This window comes from Amaranthus tricolor, chromosome 5 (assembly GCF_026212465.1).
Source record: "Amaranthus tricolor cultivar Red isolate AtriRed21 chromosome 5, ASM2621246v1, whole genome shotgun sequence".
NCBI lineage: Eukaryota > Viridiplantae > Streptophyta > Magnoliopsida > Caryophyllales > Amaranthaceae > Amaranthus > Amaranthus tricolor.
Window position 1 is genome coordinate 22,860,363 of NC_080051.1, and position 19,937 is coordinate 22,880,299.

At 31.8% G+C, this 19,937-nt stretch overlaps 1 protein-coding gene across 1 annotated transcript; it reads right to left on the reverse strand.

Annotated features, from left to right (window-relative positions):
- Positions 1-7,634: 7,634 nt before the first annotated feature.
- LOC130813804 (subtilisin-like protease SBT1.5) lies at positions 7,635-10,284 on the reverse strand. The gene has a single exon (XM_057679692.1). The coding sequence runs from the start codon at positions 10,054-10,056 to the stop codon at positions 7,696-7,698; it is 2,361 nt and encodes a 786-aa protein (XP_057535675.1). The 5' UTR covers positions 10,057-10,284; the 3' UTR covers positions 7,635-7,695.
- Positions 10,285-19,937: the final 9,653 nt, after the last annotated feature.

Here is a 19,937-nt window from a genome sequence, read left to right on the forward strand (position 1 = left end):
TGCGCAATCTCTCGTACCGGCTCCTCGTGGCTAGAATGGATCACGGCTGCCACACCTTGTGCCTGCAATTAATAGTTAGTTAATGTAATATTACATTATGTAATTGGCAACTTAATCATTTAAATGCAAATGAAGACTTACCAATTGGGTCATTGTTGGCACAAAAGGAGCATACGATGCCGCTGCAATGACGCCGCGTAGTGTCATCCATCGGTGAGTGATTGAAAGGAACCACGACATGTAGCCAAGTATAGAAGGTGCGCCAACAGCATCGATTGCGCACCTTGGGCTAGAAGCTCCAGTCTCTGATCCCAACGAGCGTAGTGGCGCCCGTTGATCTCCATCCAATTCATCATACCCTGATTCTTGCGCAAAATAAGGTGCAACTCGGGTTCAGTGTCGCAAGGTGGTGGAATGCCTTGTACCTGTAACAACCCGACTTACCGTCATACTTCCTAGGGGCCAACCTCTGAATACCCTCTGCCTGTGACGCCCCTAGATCGTGCCCAGATCTACCCTTTGAAGAACCATCATTAAGAGTCTGAAGCACTTGCTGTTGCAGAAGCAAGTTTTGTTGCTGCTGTGTGTAAAACATCTTAAGCATAGTCTCAAACTGTTCGACTGTGATAGCAGCCGGAACGACAGGTGTAGAGGTCTCGGTAGGTTCAGATTGTGCATGAGATGCCTCACGTGACGTGATCGTACGCTCAGAGTCATAGGAGTTCTCAGATTCTACTCTATCCCCATGACTCTCGGGTCGTGGCATATGATACTCATCTAGGGAACTGATGTTGCTTTTAAACCTATGATTTGAATTACTGTGTTTGTTGTTTTGGATTGTTACTTCTCATTCAGTTTAATCTGACCATCTGTTGTTTCCAACTTTTAGCTTGCCTACAGATCGGGACCAGTCGGGAATAACGGATTAGCGGAGGAGAATAGAGATTCCAATGATGTAAATTGAGCTGAGCATTTAGAAACTATAGATTTGTATTAAGAATTTTGGATAAATGTAAATTTGATTTGGCTGTGTTGGTTATTTCGGACTTGTAGAGAATTGTATAATTACCCTTGCTTTAGTTAGATGTTTGTTTTAGAGATATAGCTGAGTTAGATACCTTAAAGAGCTGGTGTCCCTTTACTCAAGTTTTAGAAGTGTGATTTCGGTATTTCTTGGGATATAAACCCCGTGATGACCCTGTTTACTCAGTCAACGGTAAGTCGGGTTGTTACAGTACCAACCCATATTGGCGCAGTACGCGTTCCGATAGATGTACTTCGACAATGTCGAAGCATATGAGTGGCACAGAAGCCCTCCGCACACCTGACTAAATCCCCGAGTGCTCGGGCACAGCAGCGTAGGCTTCGGCAGGGTACGGGTCCCATAAAAACTATAATATATGTTATGAAAATGTAATTGATGCATTAATTAAATTACAGTTTTGTTAATGAGTAGTGAAATCTTTACCTGGTCCCATTGCTCTCAACAAGCTCATTGCTCTCATTACCATCATCCCATAGTCCCATCACATTACTTTCTCCTAAGTTAACCATTGAATCAATTGGAACTTGATTCGGAGGGGGTTGAGAAGGAGTACAAGATGGGGAAGGAACAAAAGGATTTTGAGTTTCTTGAGTTGATAGAAGCATAGGCGTAGGAGTAGGATTAGAAGCAACTACATTCCCTAAGGGTACTTCTTCTACGTATAACTCCAAAGAGGGAATTTGGGTAGACATTGAATGCTCCCACATAGCATCTATAGCCTCATCATCCTCAACCGGAAAGGCTAGCAATTGTCCACTCATGGCATATTTAAAACTTATGTTAACGGTACTTCTAGTAGAGTCCAATCCAATCTTAGAACATATAAGATGTTTAAACTCATTCAAATCCATGTTCGAGTTGCATGCAAACAACCTACGTCTACCCCCAACATAATGAACATTGCCACTACTTTCTCGAATAGAACTATTCCAAAAACATACTATAGTCAAACGAAATGATGTCATTTCTACATGAATACAAACAAAATCAACATCATTATCAACTTCATGCAAATACAAGTACATTATATTCATTTGATTATAATTTTTTTGATATACAAAGTAATAAAGTCATGTATAGTATTATAATAATAATAAACAACAAATAGTATTTCTAACACATAATGTAACTAAATCAATTGATAAATAATATCAAAATTTCTAATAATATATAATATACATAAAATTCAACTAATAAATCAATTAATAAGTTTATAAATGATATTTCTAATAAGAACATCAAAATTTCTAATAACATAAAATGCACATAAAATTCTATTGCTCATCAACAACAATACTTCAAAAACAACAAAATAAAGCTATTAAACATTACCTTAATCAGTTGTGGATGACTTAGAAGAGTGTTGATTTTAGAACTAGTGACCTACATTTGTGTATATAAGCAAACTTCATTAAAACCCTAAAAAACGAAATAAAAACTCAAAAAAACTCATAAAAGTTTACCTTTGTTCGCAGTTATTAACTGCAAACAGGATATTTGGTCAAAAAAAAGTCAACAAATCTGTTCGCAGTTAGTAAGTGCGAACAACTCCTTTGGCTTTTTTTTGAATCAAACCCTTTGTTCGTAGTTAGTAATTACAAGCAGACCCAAACCTCAGGTTTAGGAATTAGGCGCTTACATTTCGAAATAAGTTGATTTTGCTCTTGTTTGATGCTTTTTTTAAATAATTAATCTTATCTATTTCAAATTATCGGTAGAATCATAACACGATCCTATGATACTATGATTTAGCGATCAGATTCTACAAATTAATTCTTAATTTTATTAATTTTTTTTATGTATCGTCTTTCATGAATTTTTCTTTCAATTCAATGATCCAACATCATACTTTTTTAAAAATAAATTTCTTTTATTAGTATGAAGATTCAAAATAATTATTAATTATTTTTTCTTTATCATTCTTAAAAATGAATTGAATGAAAATTTAATTCATAAAATTAAACTTTTAAGATGAAAATATTACGATTAAATAGCAAATTTAGGTTTGTTGTAGAATCTTACGATCTTACGATTTGATTCTACCGATTCAATTTTACTTCTCTGAACGATTTTAATTAGAATCTCGATTTTAACAACTTTGGTTGAGGGTGTTTTGAGTCAATAAGCAATAATCAAGAGTATCAATAACAAATATTCTTCAAAAAATTGTAGTTCTGAATTTATAAAATTAGCGACCAACCGAAAAATGTTTGGTATTACTGTATTGGTAACCATCGAGTTGGTAGTCATTGGTTAGTCACTAATATCAACTAGGAGTTCGTCGGTGAAATGGTAGGTAATTTTCATCCAAGCAGTACTGATGAGCACATATGTATAGTGAGCGTGTAAAGTTGAAATTTAAAGGTAATTTAGTTTCAGTAAAGTAAAATATATATACATCTAATTCAACAAAATAAAAGGTGATAATATTAAAACTTGATGAATTTCAGTAAAGTTGAACTTGCTTTTCTCAAAGAAAAAAATTGTTATTAATAATTTCACTTATTTCCAATCTGCTGTGAATAATACCTATTGTTGGTTACTTTAAATAATTCAACCTTTTCTTCATATATTTATTAGTGATAACACACTTTTTCACATTTTAATCGATTACTGTTGGTACCTACGAGCCGTTATACTCACTTCTTTTTCCTTATTATGCTTTTTCATTGGTCTATTTCTACTCCTTTTTGGTGATAATTATCTATTATAATCGATTAAAATATGACAAGGTATACTATCAAAAAAAAATACAAAAATTAGATTATTTAAAAATAATTAATAGTAAAATATTAATAACAAATAAACAATATTTCAAACAAATTTTTTATTCAAAACTCAAGAATCAAGATACCACAAAGGGTGAAACTTGTAAGGTCCACTCCTTAATTATGAATGATACAAGACATGGTCATATAGAAAGGAAGAAATTATTGGTATTTCTGTATTACTGGAATACTTATAGAAACATAAACTACTATTACTCTTAGTCCTACTATGAGACCCACTAGGTCCCATTTTCCGGTTTATCAGTAAAAAGATGGTATAAACTGTGCAGCAACAATTATAAAAAAGCTTCAACCAATCATGCAGTTAAAGCTGTTAAATTAATTTGGACTAAAGGTATTCAAAACAGATTCGATAATTTGAAATTTATCCGACCTTATAATCGAATTCAATTTGACCCGACTTCAAAAATAATTTACAGTTATGTAGAAAAGTAATACGGACGTAAAACTCGATTTCAAATTGACCAAAAACACTTAATCCGAAATCAACCGAATAAGTCAAATGAACACCTCTATCTTGGACCTAAACTAAGATACCAAACTTTGTAGGGACCGTAGAATGAGCGGGTGTGCATGATATGTCCTATTTTATATCTATAACCATCCAATAATTTTTAATCGCTATTTATAGTGGGTAAAATTTTTATCCCAAACTTATAGTCGTCTCACATACACTCTATGTCTGAATTATATATGCTTCATTAATTTCTTACTGATTTAATTGAATATCTAATTTTGTTCAAGCCATGTGATACAACGTGATCGATAAGATAAATTTTATTTTCTTAACAGATTTTCAATAGCTTTTAATAAGTATATGCAAAATTGATACAAAAAATACAATATAGATATAGGGCAGATCGGTATGAGGCGCGATGGATGGATATCAGGTGGATAAGACATCATATCCGGCCACGACCTACCTACTATTCATGGCGGGTATTTTTTAATCAAACTCACAAAATTAAGGCAAAATTAGAGTAAGTTTGATGATTTGGAGGTAAAATAAAATGGGGAAAATGTTTGTAATTAGTTGAATGGGGTATGCGTTTTTAGCAATGGAGAGGGAAAAGTATGATCGACATTTAAAAAGGTCATGGAGGTTTTAATGGATAAACTTTAGAGTTAATATGTAAATTTTAGAAAAAATTGTCAATCATACCGGGATTATCTCGTAGAGTTTCCTTATATTTTTTACAATATATATACAATATACATTTATAGATATTGAGCTACAAACACATACATTAAATCTTTAAAAGAGCAAATGAGTACATCAATGAAAATGGAGAGAGTGACTTTATATCAAGGTCGACCCTATAAGGGCGCAAGAGAGGCATATGCCTCGGGTCCATCTAAAACTCTTAGAAAAATGACTCCTTAATAGTGAATACGTAGAGTGCCATAATAGTATATTTAGTAGTTAGGGACCGATAATTAATATTTCGCCCCGAGAGACTCGTTGACCGCACTCTCCTATATGGGTATGTGCTGCCGTCGTTCTTCCCTCCCTACACCCGGATCATAGTTTTCTATGAGCGAGATGCACTGTGTATGATGATGATAGACTTAAAACACCACAAATGAAATTTGACATTATGATTAAAATGTCCTTTTGTGGTTTAACTAAAGTATTCCATATGTTTGTTTTAGAACTTTGAAATTTCAAACTTCAAATTTGCATGTTATCTTTGGCTTTTGATGCCATGAATTGGTTCAGTGGACCTCTTCTGTCTCAATTCTCAAATGTAACACAAAAAGCTGATCTTTGATATTCATTTTAAATAGTTCTGGAGAGCTTTGCTCTGAAGTCCCATCATTTAAAGTCCGTTTTTTAAAAGACAATCAACCACTTACTACTATTGTTTGTCTCTTTTGGGTTTTCTAATTAATTAGCCTAAAAGAAACAATAAGCTTTATGTTCATATATTGTACAATTAAATAAACTTACTAAGAACTATTCCACATTTAATTTAATTAGCTATTTTTATTTACTAATTCTTTGTTAATACCACGGTAAGACGATTTATATTGGATCGATCCAACTTTTAACTTTTTTTTTTTTAAAATGGTTGTAGGAAATTAATGTAAATCGGTTAATAAATTTCCTTTTTTAATGAGCTGGTTTTTGAATTCGCGTCATGATAAGACAGTTTTATACAAGGCGAGCTGATTTTTCTTTAGAGTAATGCTACAGAATACCCTATATGCAAGACTCGAAAGGAAGGGTTTGTTGAGGTAGAAACTAATTAACTGAAGCTCGTTACCAATAATAGATTCTCCATTTTTTAGATATAATATGTATTGATTATTCTTATTTTTGCAATTACATTTTGGACTCGTATATATATTTTTGATCCCCTTATCCAAAAGCAAAAATTGCTCAATCAAATTGTCAAAATTATGATAAAATTTTCCATAAAAACTAAGGTCTATGTTACACAAACTATATATAAACACACAAAAATGTAGGAGTCATGTGATGTTTTGGGTGCCCTAGTTTCTTATATATATGGTCCCTAGCTAACCTAAATAGTAGTATATATGCTTCAAGTAATTAATTATTGTACTAGATTTCACATGCAATGCTAAACCAGATGTTGTGCTTTTCCTCTCAGCAGATGCAGCCAACCAATACTAGCACAGGCACAGTAGAACCTACAGAACTCACCAGCCACCACTGCTACATAATGCCATCAAAAATTTTTGAAGCACAAAATACAAAATCCATTAAATAAATTAAATAATGCACATGCAGAGTCATTTGTTTGTTTCTTTGTTAAGGTATGTAAAATAATTTGTTAGTTAATTTGTCTAAAGATAGTCCAAATTGATCATTATTATTAATAATTACCGCGATATTTTAAACTTACACTTAGATATTTTTTGCCTAGTTCATGCGTTTGTCGAATTATTTATTTAAAGTTGTAAATAACAAAAAAACATAGTAAAAAAATTTAATATTATGAAACTATGCGACGAGATAATTAGAACAAAATTTCATATACATGACTGTTTTTTTCTTGTGTAATAGTCACAAACTCTTAATATACAAAATACTATCAAATGATTAATATAGTACAAAAGTTAATTTTGGTGCAAGTAAAAAAATAGAGAATATAAAATTAATAAGGAAAATTCCACGAGGTGGCCATGAGTTTTTGGCTTTTTCATACATGTTTTTTTAAGCCATGTGGTGATCTTGAGTTTTCAACTTTTTCATATAGTAGACAAGATATTAAGTTTTTGGTTAAATTAAGTATTTATTTTGACTGAATTTCAAAATATGTGGTCAATTATAGGACAATCACAACGTTTATGTTTTACAAAAAGTGTCATTTCATTGGGAAAAATAATGTAAAGTTAAAAAAACTTTCTTTTTGTCTACCACGTGAAAAAAATTAAAAGATGAAGATTACCATGTAGATAAATTTGTATACCATCTGAAACACCCGAAAGTTACCACATGAAATTTGGTTTTTTCTTCCTCTAATCAATAAAAAATTTAAAAACATTCAGGTTCAAGATACCACTTTTAACACTTGTACATTAACAAGATTCTAGAGAAGATAATAATTTGACAGAATTCATGGAGTACCACATAAAGTATTATTCTAGATTCTCTTACAACAACAACAAATTAAAGATCATGATTCATCACTTCACTTGTTTTCTGAAGTGGAAAACACCCTGCAGAGATTCTCATAATTATACTCATTCCTTCACTCACTCTCACTCACTTAATCTCACACCATAATTTTTTTTTTTTTTTTTGATTTATACACCAAATTTCTATATAATTTTGAGCAAAAAAAAATAATACTAAAAAGTTACATATTACAAAAACTGATACATGTACACTTAAAGTGGTTGCTGCATTGTTACAATTAATGGACTTGTTACCGTATGCTTCCCATCAGACCATACTATGGACCCACTTTTTGTTACGGATGACCCGGCGGATAGTTTGATTGACTCAACCTGAACCCGAACCAAAAAGTTCAGTTTCTGTCCGACCCGTCTGAAACTGAGCTGCTCAGGTTCCACAGTCACATTTGTGTCCATGGGCGGATTGATCTTGACTTTATAAACTGATGTTGGATCTCCTACATTTGTTGCAATTCTTATAGAATGGCTAGACATTTTATGTTGTCCATATTGTACAAAAACATATGATATTGTTGGGTAATTCAAGTTACCCACGTGACCCGCCCGTTTGGCGTCTCGACAGTCCCTTTTTTTCTTGGTTATTAGCTCAATGTTGTTGATTGTATAATTAGAGTTACAAAGGAAGTCTATGTAATCATAGGTCGTAAGGTCGTAAACTAAACCTGGGTCCATCGCTTTTTGTGGGTGGACATGACCCGCCCCATAATCCATCACGGTGGACTCATTCCCGGTTGATTCATCTTTCATGATACCGCCCTGGTTGTCCACCGTGTAAGCTGTGGTCATAAGGGCAGACCTGATGGCAGCCGGACTCCATTCAGGGTGAGCTGCCTTTAACAAGGCAGCAAGCCCCGACACATGAGGACAAGCCATTGAGGTACCCGACAATATATTAAACTCAGCCCGTCGGTTATCCACAGTCAAACCCGACGGACCTATCCGTTGGGTCCATGAGGCTAATATATTCAACCCGGGTGCAATTAAATCAGGCTTCAGAATCTCAGGAGTTTGTGGGTTCGGGCCACGGGCTGAAAACGCGGCAACTACCGGAGCGGGCCGAACCCCAACACGTGTACCATGAAAAATTATTGTAGCCGTCGGTACAACTGATTTTTTCAAACTACTACCAATATACCTTCGAATGACATCACCACTAGCAGATCCAACGGCAGTGGCAGGCAACACGTGGCAATCAGCCACTAATCCTTCACCATCAAAAACAGCATTAGCAAGAATCATTCCAATGCCACCCGCATCTTTAACAACTTGTCCTTTAGCAACTCTAGAATTAATCCCTCTATCACACAACACAATCTTTCCTTTAACCAAATCCGGATCCAACGACCCGTCCAAACACAAAGAACCCGAATACCCATCACCCCCTTCACTACCACCACCACCATCCCTATTACCAGCATAAAAAATAGGGTACAACTTCCCGGGCCGAAACCCGGGCCCACTATAAACACTCATACCCAACACCCTTTTACCATTACCCAACAAAACCTCAGCCGGAAAATCCCTATCAATCGAACCAGCACCGACGGTTGTAACCCACGGAGCAACATTCGTAACAGAGGAACCGCCGGGTCCACCATTTCCGGCAGAAGCAGAGACAAATACACCATTTTTAACAGCCCCAAAAGCAGCAATTGCAATAGTATCTAAATAATAAGGGACAACAACACCTCCAACTGATAAAGAAATTACATCAACACCATCAATCACCGCTTGTTCAAACGCCTTAAGAATGTCGGAATCATAACACCCAGAAGTCCAACAAACTTTATAAACCGCCAATCTAGCCTTAGGAGCCATTCCTGCGGCTATACCCTTAGCATACCCAAGAGTATCCGCCGGAAACACATACCTTCCGGCGGAAATAGAGGCAGTGTGGGTCCCATGCCCATCAGAATCCCTCGGAGAACGTATCTCCGTAGACCCATTCATTTTCCCATTAGTAGCTTCATACCCTTCACAAAAAAATCTAGCGCCGATGATTTTTTTGTTGCATGGGAAATCAGAAGGGCAATACCCTCTCCATTTAGCAGGAATAGCGGTGAGATCTCGGTCGTTAAAACTCGGGTGTTCGGGCCAAATACCGGTATCCAAAACACCAATAACAAGGTCCGACCCGAAATCGGATTCTTCTAGTAATGAGGAGGTGTTTGAGGAGGGTTGGAGGCCGAGGAAGAGAGGGGAACGAGTGGTGTGAATATCACGGACTTGTTCTGGGATTAAATCGAGAATATGAGGTTGTTTAGAGAGGAGATTAGCTTCTGGGTCTGTTAAATGAGCAGAGAAACCATGAAAAAGAGTGTCATAAGTATGGAGGATTTGGATTTGTTTTGGTGGGTTCAGGGATGATGAGATTGAATTTAAGGATGATTGATACCAATGTTGATGAGAAGGGAAAATTGAGGGTTTAGCTTCATAGTTTACTCTAATAATGAAGGTTCTTTGTTCTAGTTTTGAAGTGGTTGGGATTGAGTGTATTGGAATGGTGATGAGAGTGAGGAGGAGACATATGAGGAAAGGTTTTGGTTTTGGCATGTTTGATGATGTTGAGGTAGTGGGAGGGAATATGAAATTTGGGTGATGATGATTAATTTTTTGGGTTTGTATGTGTGGAAAAATAATTTAGATGGTGCAAAAACTTGTTAGTGTAGACTGTAGAGTGGGGTGAGTGTGAATATTGAATTGTTTAGGAGATATGAGGAATTAAAAGGAAATGGTTGGTGCGGCATAAAGGTGCTATTTCGGGGGTGTATGTATATGACTCTGAGACTTTAATATGAAATTTATATGATGAGATTTTTAAGATAAAAGATTTTATTTTTTTGTTTGTTGTGTTAGAGAGATGAAAGATATAAGTATGAAAATCTCAACTTAAGTAGTATCCTTTTGGAAACGATTAAATTGAGCTTATTCTTATTGTTAAAAATTAGTTTGTGCATAAGCATATTATTATTATTATTATCAATTAGTCTCTTGAGAGACGTATCTCAAGTCCAGCCGATTAAAAAATTAATGTCTACTTATCGTAAGTACCTACTTACATTATTTTTAATGGTTACTTATCGTATCTTTAATGCCTACTTATAATATCTTAAATGTCTACTTACATCATTCTTAATATCAACTTACAATATTTTAAAAAAATATATAATAAGCCGGTCCAATTAGAGATGGTATCTTAAAGAGACCGTCTCTCATAAGAATTTGTGTATCATTATATGATCTTAAATGCGTATATTTATTGGCATTGGAGTGATGGAAAAAATATGATGTATAGTTAAAAAAATATTCCAAAATTTTATTTATACAAGAGTCTTTTTTATGTTTGTCTAGAATTCAAAAATTATCTAGAACGACACTAGTTATAAATAATTTGAAATGGAGAATGTAGTATTTTTTCTAGAGGATTTAGACGATCAAATGACTTGAATGGGTATAAAATCACCCCTGAAGAGTAAAGAGTAAATGTAGGGGAGAGTGTGAATATTGAACTGTTTAGGGGGAGACATGAGAAATTAAAAAGGAAATGGTTGGTGGGACAGAAGTCTACTGGTTAATTACTACTTTAAATGACCCATTAAATTTTTTTGGGTTTTTCTCACTTATATTCACGTATTTTTAAAAATTCTCAACTGTATTCAATAAATTTACCAATTAAATACCCAATAATTAATAGGGTTTTTCTCACTTATATCCACGTACTTTTAAAAATTTTCAACTGTACCCAATAAATTTACCAATTTTCAATTGTACCCAATAATTAGTATTAATTTAGCAACAATAACCATTTTTTAATGACAACTTAATATTTAAGGCGTTAGTAATATTTTTTGAATTTTTTTTAGAATCACCAGTAGATTATAATGTGAATATGGCTTATATCAACTCTTTTTTTTTTTAGAATTACTCTTTGAACAGTAACCATTTTAGAATTGCTCAGTGAAAAAGGAAATTGAAAATGATGAAGGAAGGTGGAAATGAAGTGTTGGGGATTATAGTCACGTGACATTTGGAGGGAAATGAGAGCTGATTGCACACAAGTGCTATGAATTTTCATCCTAAAATCAATTAGTAAAAGGAGTAGTCCATTAAGTTTATATGCTTGTCTAATCCTCTCTAATTCTTCGATATGAGATCACATGTGGTTACTATTTTCCAACAAATATTTTACTGAATTTTATAAAAAAAAAAAATGATTACTGGAGTAAGACAAGTATGATCAATAGCCTTCACGTGTTTTTTTCTTGCAAATTTAGCTTAAATTTTCATTATCATTTACACGTTCTAATACCAATAATTAAACGAAACGTAAAAGTTATTAGTTCAAAAAATAAGCTTAATTACCTTTTGATGTAATAATAACAAAAGTCAGCCAAGATCAAAGTTTGAACAGCTTCAGCTACCAACATGAGTATGTGGGTATAAGTGAGAAAAACCCTACTAATTATTGGTTACAATTGAGAATTGGTAAATTTATTGGGTACAGCTGAAAATTTTTAAAAGTACGTGGGTATAAGTGAGAAAAACCCAATTTTTTTATTTTAAGAGACAAAAATAAAGTTACGAAACTCACTTATTAGCGCAATGTGTAATTAGTAATTTAATTAGTAACTTAATTTAGTGATGCTACACTTGCATACTTAGAAAAAATCAAGTGCTAAACACAAATGCAAAATTACCGTAAATAACATAATTTTTTGTTAATTTTTCTATAATATTACTAACTATTGATTAATCATAAATAATACCAACTTAGGTTTTTTTTTTCTAGTATAATATTAATTTTAGTTTTTTAATTAATTTATCAAATTTTTTTGTCATATAATTTCCTATAGTTTAATTTTTAACATGTTAAGTATATTATAAGAAAACAGTTCCCAAAGTTAATATTATTTATAATTAATCAAAAGTTAATATTATTATAGAAAAAATAAACAAAATGTTATATTATTTTTGATAATTTTTCCAACCAATTTTTCATGGAAGAAGCCCAAGAATGCAATGTTCAGTTACTCTGCATCTGCTAATACTAACCCTCACGTGGGACTTTCCTTTAACCACTTTTACCTTTGGACTCTGAGTGGTGAGGCAATTCAATCTACATAAACGTCAACAAACAGTAAAAACCAGTTATCTTTAGGCTCATACTTTTGTTTTGCTTTCTCATTATTCTCGAACACATTTTACCAATAATTCACCAAAGATTAGGGGTGTTTAGAGCAGGTTTGAACCTGCTAGTAATGGAAAACCAAAATTTCTAACCGAATAGAATAGAAGCTCACTTTTTATTTTAGAATAAACTATTAGTTGAGTAAGTATTGTGCGACGTGCTGTGCAAAAACAAGACTATAGTAGGCGATATTAACCAAAAAAAAACTTAAGCGCTCTTACAAAAATAAGCCTTTATTTAAGGTTTTATTTTGCCCATGTCCACTTCTACTATAATGATTATCTTTTTTTATTTACTATTTTGGTTTGTTAATTCAGTTTGCACATCGATTTTGATTGGATTGAAATTTTGAAAGACAAAATTTGCTTTGGATTTGGTAGAAAAAATCAAAAATCGAATTAAATTTGGTTTAATGAGAAAATCAAACTGCAAACCAAACTTTGATCATCTCTACAGTATTGTTCGAAACTAGTTGATTCATAACAAGTTGTCTCAATTAGCTAATTTACCAATTACTAAATAAAATTATTTGACTATCCAACCATCTATTTGTGTGAAAAAACTAAAATTATTCGATAAGTTATTTTCTCCCAAGTGGATTAAGAATAATTAGTTGGATGCTAAGACCTGGAAGGATTATGTAGTTTCCAAGTGTTATGCATGTTATTTATCATACTATGATATAATGGAAGAAAAAATATGTAATTCAATAGTAGACTAAAACTATTTTACCACCCTATACTTTTTTTCTATATAAAATTTAGCTTATATATAATTTAGTCACTGATATGATACGTTTAAGTTTTGGAGAATTGACTTTTAAAGCGTCTAGGTGCACGTTTGTAAAAAAAAATTAATTCAACGTAAAATTTAATCTGATCTACGACTTAAACTTGAAAATATATTTATATATATCTATGAGAAGAAATTATCCTTATTATAATCGACGTAAGCAAATTTACAATATGAGTCTAAAATAAATAATTCAATAATTATTAAGTTTAAAAATGTTTATAATTATTTCAGTGACTAGTAAACTAAACAGTACTTTATACATAATTTTAAATTTAATCTTAGACTTAATGTTATATCCCCACAAAATTTAAATATTGTAATATACCCCACAAGATCTAACAAACTAAGATCGATGCAATCAAGCAATAGGTTATGCATTCTGGTGTTAAAATACTAAAATATGTGAAATATTATTGCAAGTTAAGTCAAGATTTGAATTCCAGCATTATTATTTATAATGGAAAAGCCTTACTTAAAACAAGCTTTAGTTAGCTTGACTTTTTGACCATTCTTTTTACATGATAGGAATAGAATAGGACGGATATTAGTTGTAGGGCATCACCATTGAGTAATGATGTTAAAAAAGGAAGAATAAATTAATTACAGCAATGGTGGGTAGGCCATGGCGTATGGTATTTGTAACCCCATCTTCATAATCATAATGATGAGCAATAGCATCGCACATTGCATGTATACTGTCTGCTTCCAACTCAGTTTCACATCACGCCACGCCTTTCTAAAGGATGAAAATCGACATCTCCCATACTGGAATTACTGTTTGAGTATATAATATATTTTGGGACTTTAATTATTAATTTAACTTTTTGATGAGTTGATTTCTTAACATGATATCAAAGTTATCGTGACAAGAGGTTACGTGTTCGAATCTCAATTACCCTTCAAATTCAAGTGAAATATTTCGTATCAGTATGAGAAGGCTTGTGTCGTATATCTATATTTCTAATCCAAAGGGTGCTTGTGTGAGGGGGTGTTAGAGTATATAACAGATCTTAGGGCTTTAACCATCGGCTTGAAATGGTTCCTTGACACTAAATGATAAGATAATTTGTGCATGGATAATAGGAGTAAAAATTACCTATAGAGAATTTCAGGGTATATATATGTGGAAGGGATAGTAAATGTGAACAATAAAATTTTGAATGGTATTGAATAATTAATTTTCAAAGTAATATTAACAACACTAGAAAAATATAAGAAGACAACATATATTCTACTACTATATCGTAGTAGTTCACTCTTATATTTACTACAACCCACTCTAGAAATATTGTTCTCACTTTGTTCTACCACTTAAGGATGCTATGGTGAAATTAAAAAATTGTAAGTTATAAGTATCCTATTTATATTATTAGAAATGCTCTAAACTTCAATATAGATTGGCAAGCAATTAAAGATTTTACACTTAGCGTAATTAAAAGCGGATGATAAGAATAAAGTTTTACCATTTTTAGTTGTAAATTTTTGACTAATATAAAGCATTGGTAGAAGAGAAGATGATGGATGTCCTTCGTTAACATTAGCCAAAGAAAGGACACAAAACAATATCAAAGAGTAAAAGGAATAATATAAAAGATGTAGTTTTAGTTTTTTTGGTGTGTTACAAGAAATTCGTACCTTAAAAACGTAATCTATGAGTATTTTTAACATTAGCCAAAGTAAATAGTGTGCTTAACATCTTTTTAAGACATTGATGAACATTTGTTGAATAAGACAAGTTCTTATTCATTAAATTCAAACACTAAAAGTCTCGTGCTATTAAAAAAAGCCTTAGTAAAATCCATCTAGCCAAAAGCCACTGTTCACTTGAGAAGAATTTATTAGGAAAATTATATTACTTAAACACTAACTTGGACATCGAAATTGGTCACTGGAAATTTTGGGCCCTTCTAATCTCTGATAATTGTGCAAGACTTTTTTTTGAGTAAATAATTGCGAAAGACTTTGTATCATCTTGAAGAGTGGTCTTACTCCAAGATTGACTAGATAGCAATAACTAACCCCATCATCTCAATATTAACCCTTGCTTAAGGACACAACTTTGGACTAATCCTGATTTAATCATTAATTAATTGTAACCTGTTCAAGTATAGGAACACCTTCGTCTGTTCCAAATTACTTGCAATATTTGTTTTTTCACGGTGTTCAATGCACTAATCCAATCCTTAATATCTCAAATTATGTTAAATAAAAAATTATAAATTGGATATAAATAATCTTGTATTGAGACTAATCAAATAATATCTCATTTGACTATGATAGATTAAAAACTAATCTTTATATTTCTATTTAAGTATCCACCCTTTTCTCAAAATGCTTCTTATTTGAAAATTAGGGTTATTCAATTGCAAGATTTGCCAAAATATTAAAAGAAAATTTTAATTTATCGTTAAGACGATTAGCTTTATATATCGGTTCTCATATGTCCAATAAGTTCTAAAGAATATGTCTTTCTTTTTATGTTTAAGTTGATTACAAAATCAGGTGCTCTCTTGAGAGACCGTTTTTTGTAAAGACGTCTCTCAAAAGCCCAGCCTAAAACTGCTGCTGAAATCAAAAAACAAACGCGCGTGTGTGAAGTGGATTATGAAAAGTTACGTAATATATTTTCAGTTATAACAACATTTATTTGGGTTTATAACATAATATATTTGGTGTTATACAAGCATAAATTTAGGGTTATAACATAAATTAATTTGAGGTCATAACATAATATATTCAAAGTTATAACAATATATATATATATATATATATATATATATATATATATATATATATATATATATATATATATATATATATATATATATATTTGAGGTTATAACATAATATATATGGGCTTATAACAACATATATTTGTGGTTATAACTTAATATATTTGGGGTTATAATATAATGTATTTTTAGTTATAACAATATATATTTGAGGCTATAACATAATATATTTGAAGTTATAACAATATATATATATATATATATATATATATATATATATATATATATATATATATATATATATATATATATATATATATATATATATATATATATATATTTGTGGTTATAACATAATATATTTGGGGTTATACATTAATATATTTAGAGTTATGACAATATATATTTGAGGTTATAACAACATATATTTGGTGTTATAACATAATATATATATTTGGTTCTATAAATATACTATACCCCCAAACACAGACCATTATATATCCAACTACGTAATTTTAAAACCCCCATATACATAATACTATAACCCCAAAAACAGACCATTACATACCCAAATATATAATGATATAACCCCAAACACATATCATTATATACCCAACTATACACAGCTGTTTAGAAAGTTTAATTATTTTTTCTTTTTCAAAATATCAAAATTGGACCAACTCAACTTGAGACGTCTTTACAAAAGACGGTCTCAAGTAAGAATTTGTGTTACAAAATTAATCAGTAGGCGAAAGTTGAAACTTCTTTTCTTAAAAAACATAGTTGAATGATATTTTGTTTTGATTCTTTATAATATAAAGATTATTAATATACAATTTTCATAATTTTTCTTATGTATGATAAAAGATATCAAACATTAAATAAGTACATCAAATAGCATTTAAAAAATAAATGAGAAGTTCTATTGAATAAAGGAAAACTACCGTGAGTAATCTAAGATAACCTTTTACCTATACAATAAGTCATTTTGCAAAAAAAAAAAATACAAATAAAATTAAATTATACAAACATTGAAAAACTTAAAAAACGGTAAGTTTATTTTTTTGATTTTAAATTTAAATTTTTTATATTTTTGATTTTTGATTATTTTAAACAATTAATATGCAAATATTGGTCAGCATTTGGACAACAATGTTCTTGTGTAAGTGATCATAAAATTGAGATTATTCGCGATTAATCAAAAAATATGATTATTTTAAGAAAACAATATAAAATTGAATTATTTGATAATTATTTCTTGAATAAAAGGGAATAATAATTAGGTTTTTCAAATTAATTTACTAATAATCTTTTTATCTTTAAATATTCTTCAAATCCAAAGTACAATAATGTTAAGACTGATACAAACTCCCACCTTCTCATTTATTTTGCATCAATTGTCATTACGGTTTGTATCATTTATTTTACATTATTTTTATTTTTAGACAATGACTCACCATTTTTTTTAATCTCATCCATATATTTTAATCATCTTTAATTTCATGGACACAATTCATTTTCTCTCATTATTTATCACCAATATCCATTTTTCTCTTATATAAAACTATATTTCTCTTTAATTTCATTATACTTGCTTTATTTGACTTTTAACGCAATCTAATACGTTATTTTGATCAGTTATATGTCGCATTATGCATCACTATAAATTATAAAAATATAATATTATGAATGTATATGAATACACGATTCAAACAAGATTTCACTTGACTATATTTTTTGTTACACATTACTCACAACATAGAAAATAAACTTGAATAATAAATAGTGTCAACAATCGTAATGAAAGATTGTCTTTCATAGAATCTTTTCCCATAATAATGTTAAAAATAAAATTATTTCCCAATATACTTGAATGGAAAAAATATTTCCCTGACTACCGTTCACGTAGGATGGTTGGGAAAAAAAAATTTCCTGTTTTTTTAATATAAAAGTTACCTCACTTAGCGGTTTGCTTAGGAATTTTAAGAAAAACTGCTACCTCACTTAGCGGTTTGCATTAAATGTTGTTTTTTTTTAAAAAAAAATAAATAAATAAATTCCCATAAAACCGCCATCTTAGGTGGCGGTTTTGTAGCTGTACAAAACGCCACTGCTTGTTTTTTTGTTCATTGCATCTCATTTCTTCTCATTTAGTTGCTACCGGTTCTTTATAAAAAAAAATTCTACACTCCTCATTTACTTCATACTCACAATTTCTCTCATTCAACTAAATTAATCAACTACATTGACATCTTCTCTTTCTTTACTTGTTCATTTTCATCCTCTTTTAAGGTATGAATATTACCCTAATTTTTTCAATTTGCAAATTGATATTTTGTTCATTACTGGTACGTCTTCTTTTAACACTCATAACATATGGCAATACTTTTATGTGATTCTTTTAACAATATAATGATAACATACGGGCTGAACGCATCCGCTCGGTGCTCACACTATGCAATGACACAATTCACGGGGCCGCTACATCGCCAGTTGATGTGGGGTATCGGCTATGTTCTCAGACCCTTGGCTCCATTAATGCGTCATTAACCGATGCATTGAGTCAGGTGGGGTATGAGTACCTCATTCCGACTCCACCCATCATTGGCGAGGTGGATGACACATTCCACACTCCTTCTCCACGGAGTTCGGCCCACCGAGGTAGCTCTTCCGGAGGATCAAGTAGTTGGTCCACAAGAGGTCGCAAGCGTTCATCTACTCGAGGTGCTCTTCCAGATCCCCATCGACATCCGGTGCTATGTCACCATTCGTTCCTCCAGCTTCCATGACCACTCCTCCTCCACATCCATCGCCTCCGCAAAGGATAATCACATATCAGCGTGCTAGTCAACGACGAGCTCCCGCTCTTAATGTCATTGCAGAGGTTGACGAGTATACACCATCATCATCCACCGGTGCGCACAACAAAAGAGGCTGGAGATTATAGTTTAACACACTATTTTTCAATTTATTTGATTTGAACTTCTTGTATCACTTTCCATGATTGTAATATATCTTCGCATTATTTTCATAATTAATGTTTTCAAATCAAGCTGGTTTGTAGTTAATTATTATGAAATAGATGGTATTGAACTAGTTTAATGTAGGTTGCTAACTATGTGGGAATTCAAATAAAAAAAACGTTGGACAGGCACAAAGCAAACCGCCACATGAGATGACGGTTTACCAGGACAAAACCGCCACATGAGATGGCGGATTGCCCTAACCAAACCGCTTTCAGGTGGCAGTTTAATAGTTAATGCAAACCGCCATCTCATGTGGCAGTTTTGTCTGAATTATTTTTAAAAAAAAGAAATTACCACATGGAGAGTATTGTAAGAAGTACTTTTCTATTTCATGCAAAGTGAAAAATATTTTTCATTTTGGCAATATCATGGAAAAAATTCTCTTTCATAATTATTTTTCTTCATTAAATCTTACAAATAAGATGCGACATTTCCCCTGTGTAAGTGTACTTAATATACAATCATTTCCCCCCTCCATAAATCTTGGAAAAAGGAGCAAAGAAACAGCTACTTCCTAAATTTATCCACTTAAAAGTCTTAAACCTATAGAAATCCCAAAACAACGTTTCGATATCCTTCAAATTTATTAGTCCCCGATGATTTCCCAGACATCAGTCGAACCGAACATGCTTTCTCAGCTACCTATAAAAAGCTATACCAACAGATTATTGAACAAAATGTAAGCTTCCATCA